Genomic DNA, 19,692 nt, shown 5'->3' with positions numbered 1-19,692 from the left:
CATACCGATAGAATCAAGTACAGTAATACCATAAATAATCACTCTTATAATAACTCTATATGAGCATTATAAACCACAAGTAAGAAGATGAATTCGCGGGCGTCGAATACATGTGACGCTAACCGCTAAAGAGTTGAAATACTGCCTTCTAGTTGTCAATTAACACCAAAATTAGACAGTCAACTTGATATACCTGTAATCTTCATATATCAAATTTTCATCAAACTCAATAGCTAGCCAGTACTCTTGCAACCCAGATATCTTCCTCCGTGAAAATTACCAATTTTCAAACGAACCAACAAAACCTGCCTATCAGCGCGTTTTCCATCGTCGCACGATTAAAGTAACGCTCGGTAAAACTGCACAAAGCGGAATAGAGTTAATAACCGTCTCGTGCAATCTCGAACCTAAATTCCAGAGTAATCTGACTGAACAGAGAACGAGAGGGCGAGAGGACTATACCTACGCTGTACACCTAGCAGCTGCATCGAAACACGGGCCAGCTCCTTGTTCGTTGGATTGTTTCGTAAGCGACTGCTTAATTTACCGGTCGTGTCAGCTGCAACGGATGGAAAAAATCGCTCGGCTATGCAAGTTCCTCTCGGTGCGATGTTTTCACGTAGCTGCGTAGTAACAAGGTGGAAACACCGAGCGCGAGAACCATCTGGTAATAATGTTCGGTTCGAGAACACGGCCGCTACGAGTGTTTTCAACCGTGTGCCTGTTGCCGGAGCAGAGGGAGAATCGGCCTGGAAACCGATCGGGAACGGGCCGTTGGTCGGAAACGAGGATAGGAACACGCTGAACGTCGCTAATTGCAAAAACTGCCTCGAGGCATCGTCGTCCACCGCGTTCTACTCGATGATTCAGCTCTCCGCGGGAAAAAGGAAACCGGCGGACGCGTAAAACACGGCTATTCGGTCAACTTTCTGGAAACTTTCCATATTCTTACGCGCGAGCGTGTCAGCAAATTCATTCCGCTTTAATTCATCATTCAATGGTCCGAGTTTGTGTTTTGCGGGATTATTCAGAAATGTTGTTTCCCCGTGGAAAATCGAGTTTCAATGTTTTCGATGGGGAGCAACAGAATCTTTTTAGTGGAAAATCGACTTTCGATATTTTTCAATGTTGAAATCATGGAGGAAATGTTTCGATCTACAGAAAATTGGGCTATTACGGTAACAACCAACTCTTTTGGAATATTCCAGAATATATGTTCAATCTGGAATAAAAAACTCAGTATCGAATTTTTAAATGCCTCTTCTATAAAAGATCGAAAATATGACCTATCACGGTAGTTATGATTTTTCTTTTATACATTTTTTGTCGTACGAAGAAAATTAAAGAGAACGTAAATTGGTTCAGTTGGCTGGTATATTATACGATCTGTGGAAAATGTAAAAAAGGATATATATATTAGATGGTTGGTGAATTGTTCGCTCTTTTGTGGAACGCCAGCTGCGTTTTATCTTGACGACACCGGTAACGTCGTGCCATTTCCACGTTCCGCAAAGTTTTTCTATACTTCTACTGCTGATAGACGCACTGCAGATCGCTGAAACGTCTCTGTTTCGTGTATTAGCGATATCGTGCCGCGATAAATGGCACATGCACCTTCTGCGCTCGCTTTTTCCACTGTGTTTCGCAACAGATATTTGGTGTCAGGAGAATTCTTAATGGCTCTTGGTCAGTACAATTCGTGAATTTATTGTTTCGCTCGTTATAAATGAAGATTAGATGGAGAGATGCGATAAGTCTATCATCGTTGAGTTTTCGGTAACTTTAGCGTATCATTGGGAAAAGTAATGTAGTTTGAAAGTTGCTCAATGAAAACGAAACTTAGATTTTTATATGTTATACAGGGTGGTTGGTAACTGGTGGCACAAGCAAAAAGGGGGTGATTCTACGCGAAAAAAGAAGTCGAAAATATAGAGTAAAAAAATTTTTTTTTATTTTTCTTTTATTTAATTTTTCCATCGAGACAACGATCTACAGCGAGATCCGTTATAACGAGACGTGATACAGTGCACGCGTACCGAGCGAAAATTCAAAGTCGATTTTTTCGAAAACAAAGCCTCAAACGAAAAATTTTTATTCTATATTTTCGACTTCTTTTTTCGCGTAGAATCACCCCCTTTCCGCTTGTACCACCAGTTACCAACCACCCTGTATATTATATATCTAATAAAAGTAGAAATATACAGAATACAGTTAAGATTTTATTCAATGAGAGGATGAAGGAAGGATAAAGGAAGGAAAGAGATCTTGCAATGATTCCCTATGATTCCCAGATAAGGAAGTGAAACTATAAATAATGTAGTATTTTTATATTACGGCATTTTATCCTATTTCTCTATAAATATACGACTTTCATAAAAAAAAAATTGTGTGTACTTTTACATTCTTTCAACAATTTTTATATTCTTTAAAATATTATTCGAGATTTCAACGTTAAATATTTTCTATTACTATCTTTCATCTTAATACCGGAATAAACAACGACAGCAAACACGTAAGTAGAAAATTTACAGATTGCTAGGGAAAAGGCAGCATTGTATGTAAAGCAAAGGAACGATTAGATAGGGACGATACATAAGAGATACGTGTAAACGCGAGATCTGTTTCGCGATTAAACGACACGTTTGCAAATAACAGGACGAGGTGGTCGATAATTCAGGCAAGCCATCATCTTCTTCCATAGAAACGTCCGATCAATTACAAGGTTCATTCTACTCGCGAGTGATTGTAGGTTCTACCTTCTCCTTTAATATACGGCCAATTACGCTTTCTCTTTTCTTACAACCTCCTATGAACTGAAACATGATCGAAGTAATGATCGCGTAATATGACATTTCCAACATGACAGTTACAATTCTGTATAGTCTAAAAGAAAATTGCTGTTCGACCAGTATGCAAAGAAGGAAAACGTCGATAAATTCGTAATTACCAAGTTGTGTAATCATCTTTTAATTAAGCCTCGTTTCGAAAGAGTGCTTAGCTAAATGGAAGAGTAATTAAGTGGCTTAAATAGTCCGTTACAAAGGAGACAGCTTCGAATAATTATGACACCGGGAAGTTTGAACATCGTTCAACCGATCTGTTCGCTTCTAATTTATTCAATGGAAGGCGCGCTGCTACAGAAGCTGTATTACATAAATTTCGTTATGTAATACATTATAGTATGTGCTTCACGCGTAAGGATGCTCTCATTAGATCGGTAGAAACGTTCCGGTTTAGTGTTGGAATTGTCACTTTACGCGCAAATAAGCTATTGGGCCAAGCACGCGCTCCAAGAATTCGAGCACCGGGTGTCTGTCTAGACACTGGTATTTTCTACTTACAGTGAAACTAGCGATCGCGCTCATAATCTTTTTTTTTGTTATTTCTTCCGTACTTGGTATTTCGATACTTTCCTATTGGAGATGTTTAATGTAATATCAAGGAAAAGTCTAACTTCCTTATTTATTTACCTCGAAAATTCGAAATAATTCAATACGTGGTAAATAGATGATTTTGGAGTTACTTATTTCTTAAAGTACTATTTTGCAATCTATCTAAAACGACTTATTTTGCTTCATTTTATTTTCAAACATTTTCAAATCTCTAGAATGCCAATCTTATACTGTAAGAATACCTGGCCCCTAAATTTTTCAAATTTTAAACGACTCGGTATCATCTAAATCTTGGGCTATCCTGTTAAATTACTATAAACGAGCATTGTACGGTCCAAGCTAGTAAAATGGAGAAGCACAGTCGTGAATTCAGGTGTCATTCACGTTCACACAACGCGTAGTAAAAATTTGATGGGCCAGACACGGAATAGTATTCAATACTCTTTGGGGGATTTAAGCAATGATCGATGAAATCGTTGTATTTCGCAGCGATACGCTGCAGGCTTGCCAGTGGTTACGAACGACCGCACGCGTCACTCGTTCGAACACGCGTAGACCAGGGCGAAGCGCGAGCGAGCGTGGCCCCAATTAATTTGCAATCGATTATATGACTAGCGTTTTAACGTCACGTAGCAAGCAATTCGTACGTGCCTCCCAGCTGTATTTGTGCATTATATTTCACTGTCGAAATATTAAAGAAGGATATGGATATTTAAAATGCTGAACACAAAGAAAGTTGAGTTTAATAATCAGAGCACGAGTCGGAAAAATGATGTATTTCATGAAGCTTATTAAACAATTACTTTTTTTGAATCGACAATGAAATTAAATGGTATGGACTGCAGAAGTCGTTTTGAAATGTCGCTAAAATTAATGTATAAAATTAGCGTACGATCAAAATCATATGAAAAAGCGAAATTAATAAGGATCTGTTAAGGGACGAATGGTGAAATGAAACGATCAAAGTATAAAGAATGCATTAGAATAATAGATACTTTAGAAGTCCACTACACGTATTATATAGACAGAAAAATTTCTATTAAAAAAGAATTTTTTTAATTCTACGAATCCATTATTTTGATCCATTCATCTACATTATATGTTATATCGAAGATTCTGTTTGCCTACATTAAAATTTTTCGAAACAACCACCTTTACTAACAACGAACTATAATGATTTCAGATGTCCTGACAGCGGGCCCCGGGCCACCAGGATGCCGACAGACGACGACTATGGCCGAAGAGAACGTCTCCTACTGCACCAACATCCGATCCCTCAATACGGGTCCTCGTCATCTCCGGTTCCAGGATCGAACGCCGGAACGTCCGGAAGTGTCGGTTCCCAGATCGGTTCCACCAGCTCCTCGGATTGTTATAAGCCAACGGCGCAACAACAGCAAACTGATCTGCGAACGAATGGATCGAATGTCACCGTTGGCCAAGATCGTTACCAGTCCGATCAGTCCTCTCAAGGGAACGAGCACGTCGATTATGGAGGCCGTGAACGAATGTCAGGCATCGAGAGGCATGACAAATCAACGGACAAGCCAACGATCGACGATTTCCCAAAGTCCTGCGCGGAAACGCGTTCGATACAGTCAAGTTGCGAGCGATTCAGCCATTATCAGAATCAAGAGAGATTCGGTCAGCCCTCTTTGCAAGTCCACCACCAGTTTACCCCAGGGAGATCGACTGCGTCTGGACAATCATTGTCCGGAAACGTGGTTCTGGCCGACCGTTTTCCACGATTCAACGAACTCACCGGTCTACACGGTGAGCAGAGATTGTCCTTGGCCCCGAGCGAACGCTTTCAACCGGCCACCAGCACCGAGCTTCGATTCCATCATCCCCCTAACGAGCTGGTGTCAACCGGAAACGAATACGCGAATACCAATATCTTGGTATCGGGCTGCGCGACCAGTCCATTTTCATCAGAGACGTTCCCCTCACCGCCATCACCGGCACCAGCGAACGACCGTTTCGTTCCACCGCCGCCTCTGTCACCCAGCCCAAGCGAGAAATATGCCTCGACCCAGAGTCTGGCTGGTTATCCTGCTGCTGATAGGATTCTGCCCCCAGGTTCTCCAAGCACCAGATATGGCAGCGGCACGGCACCAGCTTCACCGATGCCAACTAAAGAACGATTCTCTTCGGCGGAACGACTACTGGCCAATCAACAGTCGTCGAGTTCCATGCACGAGCCCAAGGATCAGCAACGATACGCTGGAACCAGTGATCGCCTGCTGTCCGGATCGTCGCCGGTGCTTGGAAGTCTACAAGCCAGTCTACAAGGGGACAGGGTTGGTATATATACCACGAGCAAGGATTCGACCGGATCGAGATACGGCGCCATTTCGACGGACCGATTACTTTCATCGTCACCTATACATGCCCCAGTGCCAGAGAGGTTCGCCAGCAAGTCGACCGATCGGTATCTCGGCGAGTCGCCTGTACACGAACGATACCATCGACAGGAAGCGACATCAGCCATTCACCACGATCGTTACTCGACGATATCGTCCAGCGCCGAAAGATTCCTCTCCAATTCACCTAATCCCGAGGCCTCTCATCAGCGTTACACGTCGACGGAGAGGTCACTGCAGGTGTCGTCTAGCAGCAACGAACAGAGACGTCTGTATACCGATCGAGGCGTCGAAACGGTCTGTCAGAAGTATACAGACAGGTCCAGCGGATCCCCCGCGCCCACCGACTTCAACAGATACTCCACATTCCAGGAGGTTGGAAACACCCAGTCCAGATATGTCAGCACCAACGATCGTTTCAACGATCTCGCGATACAGCGCTGCGGTCAGTCGCGAGCAAACGATCGATTCTGTGTATCAAACGATCGTTATCTCGCCAGTTCGTCACCAGGACACGATGGAAGACTGGCTAACAGCGATGCGAGCAGGTACGTCGTCTCGGGATCATCGACGGAACGTCTGCTCTCTGGGACATCCTCTTCGTCCTCTTCTTCGACCGACACGGTCGCCCGGTATCACTCCTCCTACACGAACACGGCAGCCACCCAGTCCACCACTTCCAATGATCGTTTCACCTCCGTATCTCCCACTCCTGAAACAGCCAATACCAATCTGCGGTCAGCAACAGGAACTGGAACAACCGGTGGCGCAGGGAGTTCCGGATATCAGGGTACGACAAAAAGCGGCGTCGACAAATATCTTCAGGTGTCAAAGTCTGTGCAGAGCTACGGGAACGATCGCTATACCAATCCAGGCGATCAGTTCGACAGGCTCAGCCAGGATCGTTACGACAGATTCGCCAATCCTGTCAGCACCACGGATCGCTTCACACCTTCGTCCGGTACTCCTGATCGCTTTCATTCTGCCACTGATCGATACTCTCCTGTACGCGCCGCGGACAAGTATCTATCCTTGCCGAAACCCAAGGATCGATACACCGGTCGCATAACACCGATCTCGTCTTGTGGTACTTCGGTGGTTGCCACGTCGACCGATCGAACTTATGGCTCGACTAGCGCAACGGGAAGCTACGTTCCGCCAACCGCGCACACGCCTGTCGAACGATACGTGCCTCAACCACCTCCGGAGGTTCTCTACCCGGACAGATATGTCGACAGATACGTACCACCTTCTGCACACACGCCTACCGATCGTTATGTGCCCACCAACGATCCAGGTGATCCATACATGAGACGAGATCTTGGATTCCATCATCATTATCGGCTACCACCGCCTGCCGGCTACCCATACCATCAGTCTCATTTCCGACTTCGCGGTTTCGCGTACGCATCACCAGGTCGCCTCGGTGGTAGCCCGGGTTCCAGTAGTTCGAGTAGCTCGGCATCTAATCAGAGAGATGGCTTCTCAATGTCCCCGCTGCTCAGACCCAAGGTCCGTGCCTCTGCGGTCGAGTTCCCGACATCGTCTACTGGAGTTGTTGGTCGTCACGTGTGTACTAACCCACCATCTTGTTGCAACGAAGTATCTGCAAATGGAAGAGCCTGTTGTCAGGCGATTAGAAGGTCTCTGCCGCCGGGGGCGTTGCCGTCGATACCCACGCAATCTTCCTGGTGAGTTATTTCAACATTTTTGGAATTTACATTTGGCCACTAGGCATTTATCCGCAGCTGTAGGAATTTTGTAATAAATTTTTATTTTTAACGCAAAGATATCACTCCGCGAAGAGAAATATGGATGAGCGTGGTAGAAAAAAATCATTGGACTGCAGGGTCCAATATGATGCTGAAGCTTTACAAAAGAGACAATACAGGCCAATACAAAGTAATTTAATAGAAGAAGTGCATGCCGTGAAATTTTTGTTCTCTCGTGTAGAAAGTTTTTGATAAATTCCTTCGTTTTTATATTTCACTGATGTTGAATATTAGTTTGCTGTGTAATATACCTGCGAATATACCCAAAATTTATCGTTTGCGAGAAGGATATTAAAAGCTAATAAGGTGAATGTCCTGAGGGCGTTCAATTCTTTCTCAAGCGTTTTTACCAAATTTCCATTGCCACGGTTCACATTGAAACATTGAGAAAAAGAAGAGGAGAGAGAACGAGAGACCGTGAAAGAGATAGATCTTCGTTAACGACGGAAGTTTTTGTATTAAATTTGAATAGATTTTTCCAACGAAGTCAGAGTTACGAAGAGATTCACGTTTAATTCTCGTGGGCGAAGTTTACCGGTGGAAAAAATTAATTGCCGCACAAATGGAAGTCAGCGTGCGGATAAAAGGAATTGCATGCGGCGTGGAGGTCGAGCTGTGTAGCCAGGGGATTAAGGAATACGGGGATCCGGATAATATAGGTGTCCCCTTCGTAATCATACACCTTTATAATAAAGCTCACGAATTAGAATAGGAAAACTTTAATTGCGAGATGAATGTTATTTATAGCGAAGGGAAAGTAGAAACCCTTTTACGCGATGTGTAACGTTTCCACGAGTGTACATTGTTGTACGCCATATACTTACATATTTATATTTATGTGAAAACTGGTCGATTTGTAGTGGCAGTATATGAATTCTACCAAAGTAACAAATCTTGTAGAATTAATGAATAATTTTTATTAATTTTCTAATTTTGAACTACTGATTGGAAGAAAAACTTATTATGGAATTTTTATGGAATCATCAAACTCTGGTGTTAATAATATTGTAGTTTAATGTTTATCATGTATTGTACTACATACATTTACTATTATTTATAACTGGTTATATCAATTTTGAAAGTCTCTCTTATTAGTACAGTACAAAGTAGAATTTAAAGATTTAATTTTTAATTCTAAAATTTTTTTTTTATTTGTAAGAATTTTATAATCAATTCTCATTGAGAATTATAAGTAAATTATTCTGGCGTGGTTCTATGTTGTGTTTAATAAGTGTTTATCGTTTGTTTGATTCTAGTTGAATCTAATGTTTCATTATAAAATGAAAAAATTTGAAGAGTTTGTCGAGTAACAGAATATTTCTATAAGTTTCGAACATTGCAACCGCCAATTTCGCTGTTACATATTGGTTTTCAAAAGTCAATTTGATCGGGTCATAACATACTGTTATACGTAGTTATGACGATTATAAAGGATAAAATTACTGCGGTTTTCCTGTCGTTTTACAGTTTCAGTGCGTCTTGTTAATAATAAACACGTAGGAAACTATATTTCGAGTCAACTGTGGTGCAAGCTCGTGTAGTCTGACTCAATTTCTAGTTCCCTTCGATATTAAATCTTTTGGCGAGATTGCGTTCGGTAACACGTGGTTTAACTTTCGGTTAGAATGGCCAAGTATGTTGTGCGTGAATTTATAGTGCACCTAATATTTCGATACTGACCACGTGCTAAATGTTTGATCGTTAGAGTGGAAGTTTGCGCCGTATTGGAGCCCAGATAGAATTGATTAAATTCGCAGCGGGACTCTAAATTGAAACATATTAGCCTCTGGAAAGGAGCGCAGCTTTTGAGGCAATATTTTTTCATCAATTGCCCATTTTAGTGCGATATCGAATTTTTAGGCAGAAAAGAATTTATTATTTTTGATGTAGAACGTGTTTTTTTTTTTAAGAATAAGAGAATATCCGACTTATTTTGGTTTTCATTTGGTAGCTTTGGGCGGTAGTTTCATTTTTGAATGGCAGTTTCTCATCAATTGCTTGTTGTACTACGATAGATATTGAACTTTATGGATGGGAAGAGTTTGATATGCAATTTTTGGTAGATAGCGTGTTTCTTTTTTCAAGAGTGAACGAATATTCAGCTAGTTAATCTTGGAAACTATTGGAATATCAGAAAATGATATATAATTCGTCGTTATCGGTCTTCGATCTAAAGACTCGAAACCAAGTTTGAAATTCAACTCGGTTAGAAACAGAACCTGTCTTTATTAAACCGAGACCATAGTTGCAAACGACGAGCGTAATTAGTTATTACAGGGCAAGAAGTAGTTAATATCGTAGAAATAGATAACGATCGATATCGTTAGCAGAGTCAAGGATCGTATATGTAGATCAGATCAGGCGCTTAGCAACAGAGCAGAGAAATTCGCGAGGCGTCTGATGAGACTTTGTTTCACGGTTGATAATCCCTGTTTAAAACGTTATCTAAAAATGAACTGAAATGTAGGCCGTGTCCACGTTTAGCAGTCGCGCGGAAGCCGCGAGCACAGAAAGGGTCGTTACTTTCGTGGCAGTAATCAGGTTAATGGAGTATCGTGGCCCACTTTATTTTTTCATCTTCATCGGCTCCGCGCGTCTCTCTAACTTCCCTGCTTCCCTTTTTTCCGCGTTTCAAAGTCAATGATGCATTACCATCCGAAGATTTCGTCCCGTCTCCGCCAACCCCCGGAATCTTGGAGATTTTTTGCTTCTCTTTTTTCTCTCCACCTTTTTTTATCCCTTTTTTTAGGAGCACATATTGTCTCCTACCATGCACGCCCGCGTTTTAACAAAGAAATATATTCAACCTAAAAAAGGAACAGAGGATTTCACGTGTAAGCGTATTCTGAACCAGGCTACTTTCACAGCTAGGAGGACACGGTAGGATTTAACAGTGGATGTACCGAAATTTTGTGTGTTTCCTGAACTTTCTGATATTCCTATGATCATTGGAGAATTATATAGTTATTTTATAAATAAAGTACAGGAAAACACTTGTCTTCGTTGCAATGTAAAAAATTTGCGAACGGTTATACTTGTGATAGAAGCAGCTAGTAGATGGCGGATTTTTATGCATTTATAGGCAAAAATGCAAAAATACATAGAAAACACTATACGTATTTTATCCTCAAACAAACGTAGAATAATACTGCGTTATCAATTGACTGCGGATTTTTATGCGTTTATAGAAAACTTGGGGATACAAAAATGCACAGAATGCATATAATACGCGAAGATATATAAAACATTCAAAGAGTAATGTTGCAGTAAAAAAGATTATCACCGTCGGACTATCTCAAAGTACAACTCAATGCAATCGAGTTTCTTTGAAGCGTAAGAAAGGTTCGATATGACGGTAGAAAAAATGCATGAAGCTAGGCAAGTTGTGAGGACGGATACTCGAATTTCCTGACTCAGCATTTTTGTTGAATGCGTGTTTTGAAGAAGGAGAAACTCCAACCCTTACATACCGGTCACGTAACGTAGCGACGTTCGAGCATCCGACTAGTGGTCCGCAGGCAATAAAATAACAAAGTGTGCTGAGTTTAAGAAAAGGAAAAGGGATATGCTAATTTTAAAAAAATTTCGCCTTGTGCCGCAACAAATAGTACTCTTTAAAACATATAACGGCTAAAATAAGTTGCTATCCAAGTTCAATTTTCGTTTTTAAATTGCATTCATAGAAGCACGAATTTACATAAATATTCACAATCTAGTTATCAATGACCGAATTACTTAAACGATAGCGTATCTTGTCCTCGAGGAGACGACAGAGTAATTCTGCTTTGTCAACGACCAAGACACTTGAACGAGATACAATTAGAATGGCGGCTCGTTAACGACAATTTCCTATTAAGTCGGTGGTGTTTAATTAGACTTGGTGAGACGTCAGCGAATTCTCGTGTCGGGAAACACAGGATGCCAGGGGTGGCCTCTGGCAGTATACCGAAAGTCGAGAGGGTACAATGGTCGAACAGGCAGTTTCCTGAAAACTGAGCCAGAGGAGGGCGATTCCTTTCGGTCTGAAAGGGTAGGAAGAGATTACGTCGGCAGGCTCGTTCCGCTGAGTGTTCAGTTTGCTTTGGGATATCGGCTTTACCCTCGCGGATTCTCTGCGCGAGTTTGCCGAAAGCTTTGTGCTGGTCAAGCCGATTGTGACGTGCCTCCGCCCATCGCATCACCCAAACCCCCGAAAGGGGAGAGCTCGTCAGTTCGAATGGAAGTAGAGAGAAGTCTGGCGACTGCCTCTATCCGTGAAAGAATTCGCGTTCACCCTTTTCCCTGACGCTTACGGTATCGTCCTACATGTGTACTTAAAGAGACATCCAGTTATACAGCCGCTTCGGGGACTTGGAATCTTTCTTCCTGTTTTTCTTTCACTTTCCTTCGAGCAAATTGTATTGACTGCGGTAGGTGTTGGATCTATGCGATTTCAATGCTTTCAAGGAAGTTTCGACGATCATAGAAGTTGCAAGAAAGTATTCTGTCGGCGAATTCCTTTGATAACCATTCATCTTATGATTTATATATTTATGTGAATAGTAGTGGAAGTAGTTTTAAAAGTATTACGTGTATATCCATTTCTTCGCCGGGAAATTTTTAGGAATGATTAATTGCCCTATTACAATAGCCCTAGCAGCAGGACTATCAAAATCGTTAAAATATTAACGAAGAAAATGATTAACAACAGAAAAGCCAATCGGTTAATTATTGTTAAATTATTCTTCAGATTATTTCACGGAATTTTTTCTCATTTCCACTGACTGTTTAATCGTATATATATATACCAAATCGAAAATTTTCGAGGATCCATTTATATGACAAACTAAAAAGTATACTTATTATAATAGCTATATTAGAGGGATTGAAAGTACAGAGGAGTTTCAGAAATATAATATAGTAACTTTTATCCAGGACAGTCATGATATTTAGTAATTTGATCTAGTGCTATGATTCTAACAAATATTCTGAAAAATATTCTACTTTAAAATACCAAAGCAGTGGAAGAATTTGTATTTCAAACTTTCTTAAAGAATTCTCGATTTCGATACCTCGAGATTTCGAGTTTCGTTGTATCATAAACTTTGTTTTAAAGAAAGGTATTCGCGGCTTGTGCGCACTGTTTAGTATGCTGCTTCCACGAGAAACATGTCAGCTTATGCGCGGCGACGTTTTCGTGAATTATTTCTTGTTTACTTCGACATCTGGTCGCGTTTCCTTGGCGCTACACAGTGCGGCATCTGAACGAGAATTTGGGACAAAAACCAAAATTCGCAGGCGATGTGCGTGCGTTCGCAGGCCAGGCTCGCACGTTTCACAGTGCGGCATTTGAATTAGGATTTGGGGCGAAGATCAAAAAATGCATGTAATGTGTACATTTTCCTGAAACTCGATATAGGTGATGCCGACGTGCGTAAACGTTTGTTTGCCAAATATTTGTTAGTATTTTCCTTACTCCCTAACTCGGTTGAAATATCTTGAATATTCATTTTTTGCCCGACCACAGTCCGTGACATGACAAGTGTACAGTGTACAGTGCAGATGCCGAAAATAATCTTTCCATTTTTTCGTGAGTGCCGTACAGAGATCATTTATCCTTCCATTTCGTCAGATATTGTGACGTTTAGTAAAAAACAGAGTTTTCGTGTAACTTTAAAAATTTTCTCGGAACGAATGTGGTCAGAAATCCATTCTTCAACCAAGTCGCGATTACGTATGGATTTGACTAAAAAATATATGTTACGCCGCCTAAAACATCTGCACGCCAGCCCGCGCGACCGGACAACAACCGGCCTGCGTAACGTCACTTCGACCCTCAATAAACCTAAGGACCCACCATAACTTTCACTTCCCTGTATTGTTTCGCCATGTGTCTTCAATCCGTTTGTCTTGAAGAATTTCTAAAGCTTAAAAATATTCTCGAAACACAATCGGTTTTTAGAGAGGTCCTTGGGTTTATTAGGCGCACTTAAAACACGGAGAAAGCGGGTATGCACCCATTAGGAAAATCCGAATAGCCCTCTAATAAAACAAGCTAGGTTTTCCTCACGCACACAGTCATCTATCCACCACGATGGTAGGAGACTTCCTACTCATCCCTTCGAGCAGTAGTGCAGGTCATGACCAATCGACACCGCGGTTCGTTACCCTCACTTTTCCTAACGAAAGTAGGAACAACGAATCCGCGTTCTTTAGGCACAGGGGCACACCCACACCGAACTTTTCTTCCGTATTAGAAAAAGAGCGACAGTCAGTCTAAAAACTAACGCCTAATGCGGCAGTCTACACATAGCGCGAGAGTCGCATACTTCCCGCAAATCTTTGTCGGTTCTCGGTGCGGTCGAACATACATCTTCTCTCCGAAATACATCATAGTGCTAAGTCCATTAATACACTAATTTCCAGTATAAGAGCCCTGCTCTAGCGTACATACCTATCGCATCTTCGTGCGACAAGTTGTTAACTATTTATTTCTTTACGTCAGTGTAATCAAAGTGTTGGAAATATATAATTTATAATTCTGTGAATCACAGTGTTATACAAACTCAATCACCCCTATCATCTCAACGGAAATCAGGGGATCGATCAATTCGTGGTGTCGATTGTTATAATCGTAACGGGGATTTACGACTCCCGTTGACGTCTCTCCTCGCGATTACGTCTCCCCGCAATTGGTCGAATTTACAATATAAGAACGTCTGATGCAACAGTTTGCTGGACATAGAGCAATCAAAATTAGAAGATGATTTGAACTGCTCTTTATAGAGACGAAGAAGCTTTTAAATTGGAAATTAAAATTATACATATCGAATTCTACATATTTAAAGTGTAATAAACGCCATTTAATAACAATTGACGAACAAAAAGGTGTAATAAATGACTGAGCTAATTTTCAAGTGATTTTATTTCAATGTACAAACGATTTTTGCAGATCCTCTATCTATTGTCTACATTTATATTATCTACAGGTTGATAATGTCATCGAATGATAAGATCAAACTCGAACAACGATTATTTCGATTTTTGTCCACTACATGCCACGCTGTACGCTGAGCTGAAGTGTTTCGCGAAATGAAAGCTATTTCTTCACTACTACCGGTAGTTTCCGCTTCCGCGAATTGTAAATTTCGCGAACAGATTCCCGCCCCCTTCAAACATAACCGCAGCACACAGTGGATTCTCGACTAACCGCTGGATCTTACGGTTCCTCGACTCTCTGAGTATACGAAATAAAATAAATTCGTCCGCGTTTCCAACGTTATCATATCTACCAAGTATCGTTTTAACCTTTTAAGTTAGTAAAAAATCAATGTAAGTATTCATTTAACATCTAATTAATATTCTCTTTAGTAAAAATCGTTATTTAATATCAGCATATACAATATAACTTAGAAGATAAAAAACATGATAGTTTCAAATATTCCCACATATTTTGAAAAATAAAAACGAAATGTTAGATAGAACATTTTAACTGAGCAATATTAAGAAGTCAGTATTACATCAATTTAAAGTTGACATTCTTGAATATTTTACAAATCAGTCGTTCAATTAATCTCTGAACCAAACACTGGTAAATCTCTGAACTTTGCTTTCAAGTAATCTGGTGAAAAAAATTCAACACGTTCCGCATATTTTTTAATAGAAGTATAGAAGATGTTGTGATTGTAGCGATAGTCGTAGCAAATTGCATTTGATCTATAAGAACCAATCGCATCTAAAATATTTAGTACTGTAAGAGCGAATAATCTTCGCGCTATACTATCAACCAATCGATTCGGGCTTCTACAATTTCATCTTACACACCACAGTTTCGGTAAATAGGATTTCTTACGAGAAACAAGCTGAGAAAACGAAGTTTCAGGATCATATTTCACGTCTCGGATTTTCCCAGCGACGTCTAAAAAAACGGACGTTAAGGCCGGCATGCTTTAACCGGGCGATCGATTATGCAATAGGCTTGAACAAACTCCAAGGGACTTCATTATTATGTTTCATCTTTCATGCATGAGAATTTTCGTTCGCTTCAGCCTAGTTTCGTGGCAAATTCCGCCCTCTCTGTTAACAACGTGAAAGACTAACACGTTGAAAGTTCGATCCGTGGCCGCGATACACCGGAATTAACGAGGCGATTAAAACGATCCAGGTATTTCTGAAATTAGCGGAGTTAGGATTACGTCCACGTAATCGCGAGTTCAACGACGCGTGCCTCAGAAAATTGCTGCTTACCACCAAACTTTTCTTATCTTTTCCTCTTTCCAGACGAATCTTTAACGACGATTTCTTGTTGCGTACATTTCTATTCGAAGAGTCGAATCGTTATATTCTTTATACATGTAGTTTCACTTAAAAGTGTTAGGACCGTTACTATATTTGTTTCATAACTGAAAAAAGCTTAAAGATTATTTAATTTGATACTTTGTCGACCCAAGTTCATAATAGCTGCGGATTTTAACGTGCATTGGAATGTTGATGAAAAACAAGATGAAAGACGAAACTTTCTGTCACGTGTCGTTTGACTTTCTTTTTCTCTTTGAAAAGTTAAATGATATAATCTCGCTCGTTGTGTACTGACAAGTTTCCTTTTGGAACGACGGAAATGTATAAAACGGGCGAGCGCGTGTGAAATTAAAAGTAGATCAAGAATCCGCGAATTAGAGCGAGCATTGTTTACGCAGAGTGTTTCGCACGAAAAAAGGAAGCCAAAGGGGTAATTTTCCAATGGGAGCTGCTTCGCAACTTTCATCCCGACGAGAACTTTTTTCATTCGAGGATTATTGAGTTGTTCAAACGCTGGAATTCCAGATCAAATATTTATACGTTTCTTTCGCCTCTGTTCAACGTGTAACCGTGATTTCATCATTTTAATCGTACATCATTGTTCGTCGCGCTTTGTAACTTTGTTGGTTTATGTTTTCATCCTTTGCTCGACGATAAACAGGTTTTACAAATTCTCAGGTATTCTTGAGGGGATTTTGTAAATATGTCAAACATTTCAATAGCAATCATTCCCTTTGTCATTTACAAACGTCTCCCTTTTATTTTCACTGGAATAAAATCGATCGGTGATGGTTTGTTCGCGAGAGAAATAGCAAGGAGAGATAACTTGTCAATTCTTCGTAGCGAAACTCGTTGCATTTGCATCACGCATAAAATGAAACACTTGGCATACGTAACGAAACTTTTGACGGAACAAGCGAATTGAAAATTACGCATGCGTACGCGACTACGGAGCCGAGGTCTGAAACTCTTTGAATATTACAAGATGTGGATGATTTATCAACGTTTAAAGTGCTGCACAGTTTAGTATCTCTGCTCGCGTAATTGCTCGGTGTAATCTCAGGATGCAGCTGCGAATTTATTATTCGACGCTATTGTTGGAATTTAAGAAGTGGTTCATTGAACCGTCGATCGTATCTACGTAAAAAGTTTCATTTCTATATCGGTGCTATTCGATGATACCTTAATTCTTATTCGAAGCTATCATTTATTTATGACTATCATTAATTTACGTGGTTCCAATTAGTTTAATTATCGACCATAAACAATTAATTGATAATTAATACCAAATGAGAGTTCAATTCGGAGGCTACATATTTCATCGGAATTACATGAAATACGCTAAACAATGCGTTGCATTTTGTATATTCGAGTGGAAATCATTTCATTAACAAATCAATTTTCCACAAGGCTTCTGTGAAAGAAGACCAATCGATCGGTCCAAGATACAACGAGCACGGCAAACACAACTCCGTTTAATTAAACACCTCGTTGCCTTGCCGCACGTTCAAAGCACCCGCACAACCATGCGAGCGCAAACATTCTCGAAACACACACACAGCAAGAGAGAGAGAGAGAGAGAGAGTGAAGCCGTAACGTTTCCGTATCGATTAGTGGTAACCACATGCAACATTCTTTTTTCCAAATTATTCGACAAAATTCTACCAATGTTCAATCGCTAGGTTAATAGGTTTCGTTAGCGAACGTACGAATAGAATAATGGTAATCAATACAGTTATTAGTATGACAATGGGTATAAGAAATAATATTAATCAATTAGTATTCTTAAAAAAAGTCACACCTGTTGGCTTTGATTTTTATTACTCTTTTTACAATTCCCTCATGATCCTTCGGCAAGAACTCTCGTATGATTCTCGATCACATGCATGCTATGTATTCTGGGCACGTGCCATCGTGCAACTAAATCTCCACGTGACCACCATGCATCTCAATTTCCATACGCATTCTCAGAACCGCTATATCATAGTATAAACATTTTATCTGTTCCGCTAGGTCTTCAGTTATTGCTCCTCCATTCGAATTCTATTGTCACAGTGAATGCGTTAATTATATGTATTAACTCAACGTATATAAAAATGTATTAATTCAATGTACGTATGTATTTATAACCCAATGTATACATATATAAAATACTCATACTTGTATGAAGTTTGTGAAATACTTTCAGAAATATATAAAATAAAATCTGTTAGAGGAAAGCTGAAATGAATTAAAATTTTGAATTATGATTTGGTAAAAGCATACGTGTATTATTTTGTACATACATTTTTTATTACAGTAAATGTATTTAATATATATAACCTAGTCGATGTATGCAGAATACACGTATCAAGTAAAGTCATTGTTTGTTCGACCAATCGCGGGGAGACGCAATCGCAAGGAGAGACGTCAACGGGGGTCGTAAATCCCCGTTACGATTATAACAATCGACACCACGAGTTGATCGATCCCCTGATTTCCGTTGAGATAATAGGGGTGATTGAGGTTGTATAACCCTGTGATTCACAGAATTATAAATTATATGTTTCCAGCACTTAGATTACACTGACGGAGAGAAATAAGTAATTAACAACTTGTCGCACGAAGCTAAGATAGATATGTGCGTTAGAGCAGGGCTCTTATAATTAGATTTAGTGTATTAGTGGACGTAGCACTATGAGATTTAGGAGAGGAAATGTAGGCTCGACAATACCGAGACCGACTCTCGCGTTATGCTTAGACTGCCCCGTTGGGCATTAGCGTATACTTAGTAGTTGACTTTTCCAACGATGTAGAAGAAGTGAAGTTGAGTGACGATGCTGTGTCCGAGGAAAGCTAAGGATGGGTGTGTCTAGCGCACGGGACCATCGGATTTGTTGGTGCCGATGTTATTTAGGAGAGTGAGGGAATAGGCTTCGTTTTTAATTGGTTAAACGAAGGGTCTTAACTGCCCTCGACAGAAAGTGGTTAGTGGGAGGAAAGTCGCAGCGCACGTGAGAAAACTAACTTTCCCTTGTCCCGCCGTGGTAGACAATAGTCTTTAGAAATGCTTCGGACACAGATGTTTGTTTGTTTTGAAGGACCTTAGCAGGCAAGTGACTCGGGTTTATGACGGGTGCTTAAGGATATTGAAGGTACGCCGTACGGAAAAGCGGACATCTGGTGTCCGTCTGGCCCGCGGTGTGTGACCTGGGCCAGGCAGAGAGGCCCGGCGTAACAGTCATTCATATATGAAATTCAGCTACTTTTACTTGTAGAAAACACGAGATAGAGTCTACGTTCCAAATACCTGAATTTTTAATCAAGTTAGTTGAGTTTAATCAAGTTAATAGAAGCATACATCCATTGTTAAGCATGCAGTATAGCGAATTAAGAACTAATATTCCTGTATTTATAATCGATAACTTTACTAAATCTTCCGATTACTATCAACTCTGTAATAGATTCAGTAAAGGTTAACTTTTACCGTAATACGCTATCGCCTCTAAAAGATCAGGAAACTGCGCCTCCCTCGAAATAAATTCTAAATTAATCCGGACGACTGTAACAGTCCTATGATACGAGGGGTAGTTTAAGCGTAGGGAGTGAAAGCTGGTGGTTGAAACGAGGCGGAAGTCATAAGGGAAACCAAGGGCTGGCATTGTCTTCCGGAGGCAAGTAGGTTCCACGTGCTGTTGGCAACTTGGGTAATTATGTCGTGTCCGCGTCTCTAACCAGCCCCGTCACACGAAATTGCAACCTGACACCGGTCGTTCTCTCGCTTCATCCTTGAAAATCACAGCACCAACCAACCCATATATATAATATATACTCGTTGCTTTCAATTAATCCTTTTATTCTGCACCCTCTAAAATTGCATGCTCGTGAACCGCCTACGAATGGTCGGTG

The 19,692-nt window shown here is 40.5% G+C and overlaps 1 protein-coding gene across 3 annotated transcripts in view; it reads left to right on the top strand.

Moving 5' to 3' along the window:
- The window catches only part of rho-5 (rhomboid-5), a 287,901-nt gene that overhangs the window by 110,763 nt on the left and 157,446 nt on the right, over positions 1-19,692 (top strand). For all 3 annotated transcript variants that reach the window (XM_076623090.1, XM_076623089.1, XM_033331676.2), the window contains exon 4: positions 4,576-7,446. In XM_076623090.1, the coding sequence (XP_076479205.1) occupies positions 4,607-7,446 (2,840 nt within the window). In that variant the 5' untranslated portion in view covers positions 4,576-4,606. The remainder of the gene's footprint in view (positions 1-4,575; positions 7,447-19,692) is intronic.

The sequence above is a fragment of the Bombus vancouverensis genome, chromosome 12 (genome assembly GCF_051014615.1).
Source record: "Bombus vancouverensis nearcticus chromosome 12, iyBomVanc1_principal, whole genome shotgun sequence".
Classification (NCBI taxonomy): Eukaryota; Metazoa; Arthropoda; class Insecta; order Hymenoptera; family Apidae; genus Bombus; species Bombus vancouverensis.
Note: the sequence above shows the minus strand (reverse complement) of the source record. Positions and strands in the feature narration are given on the sequence as shown.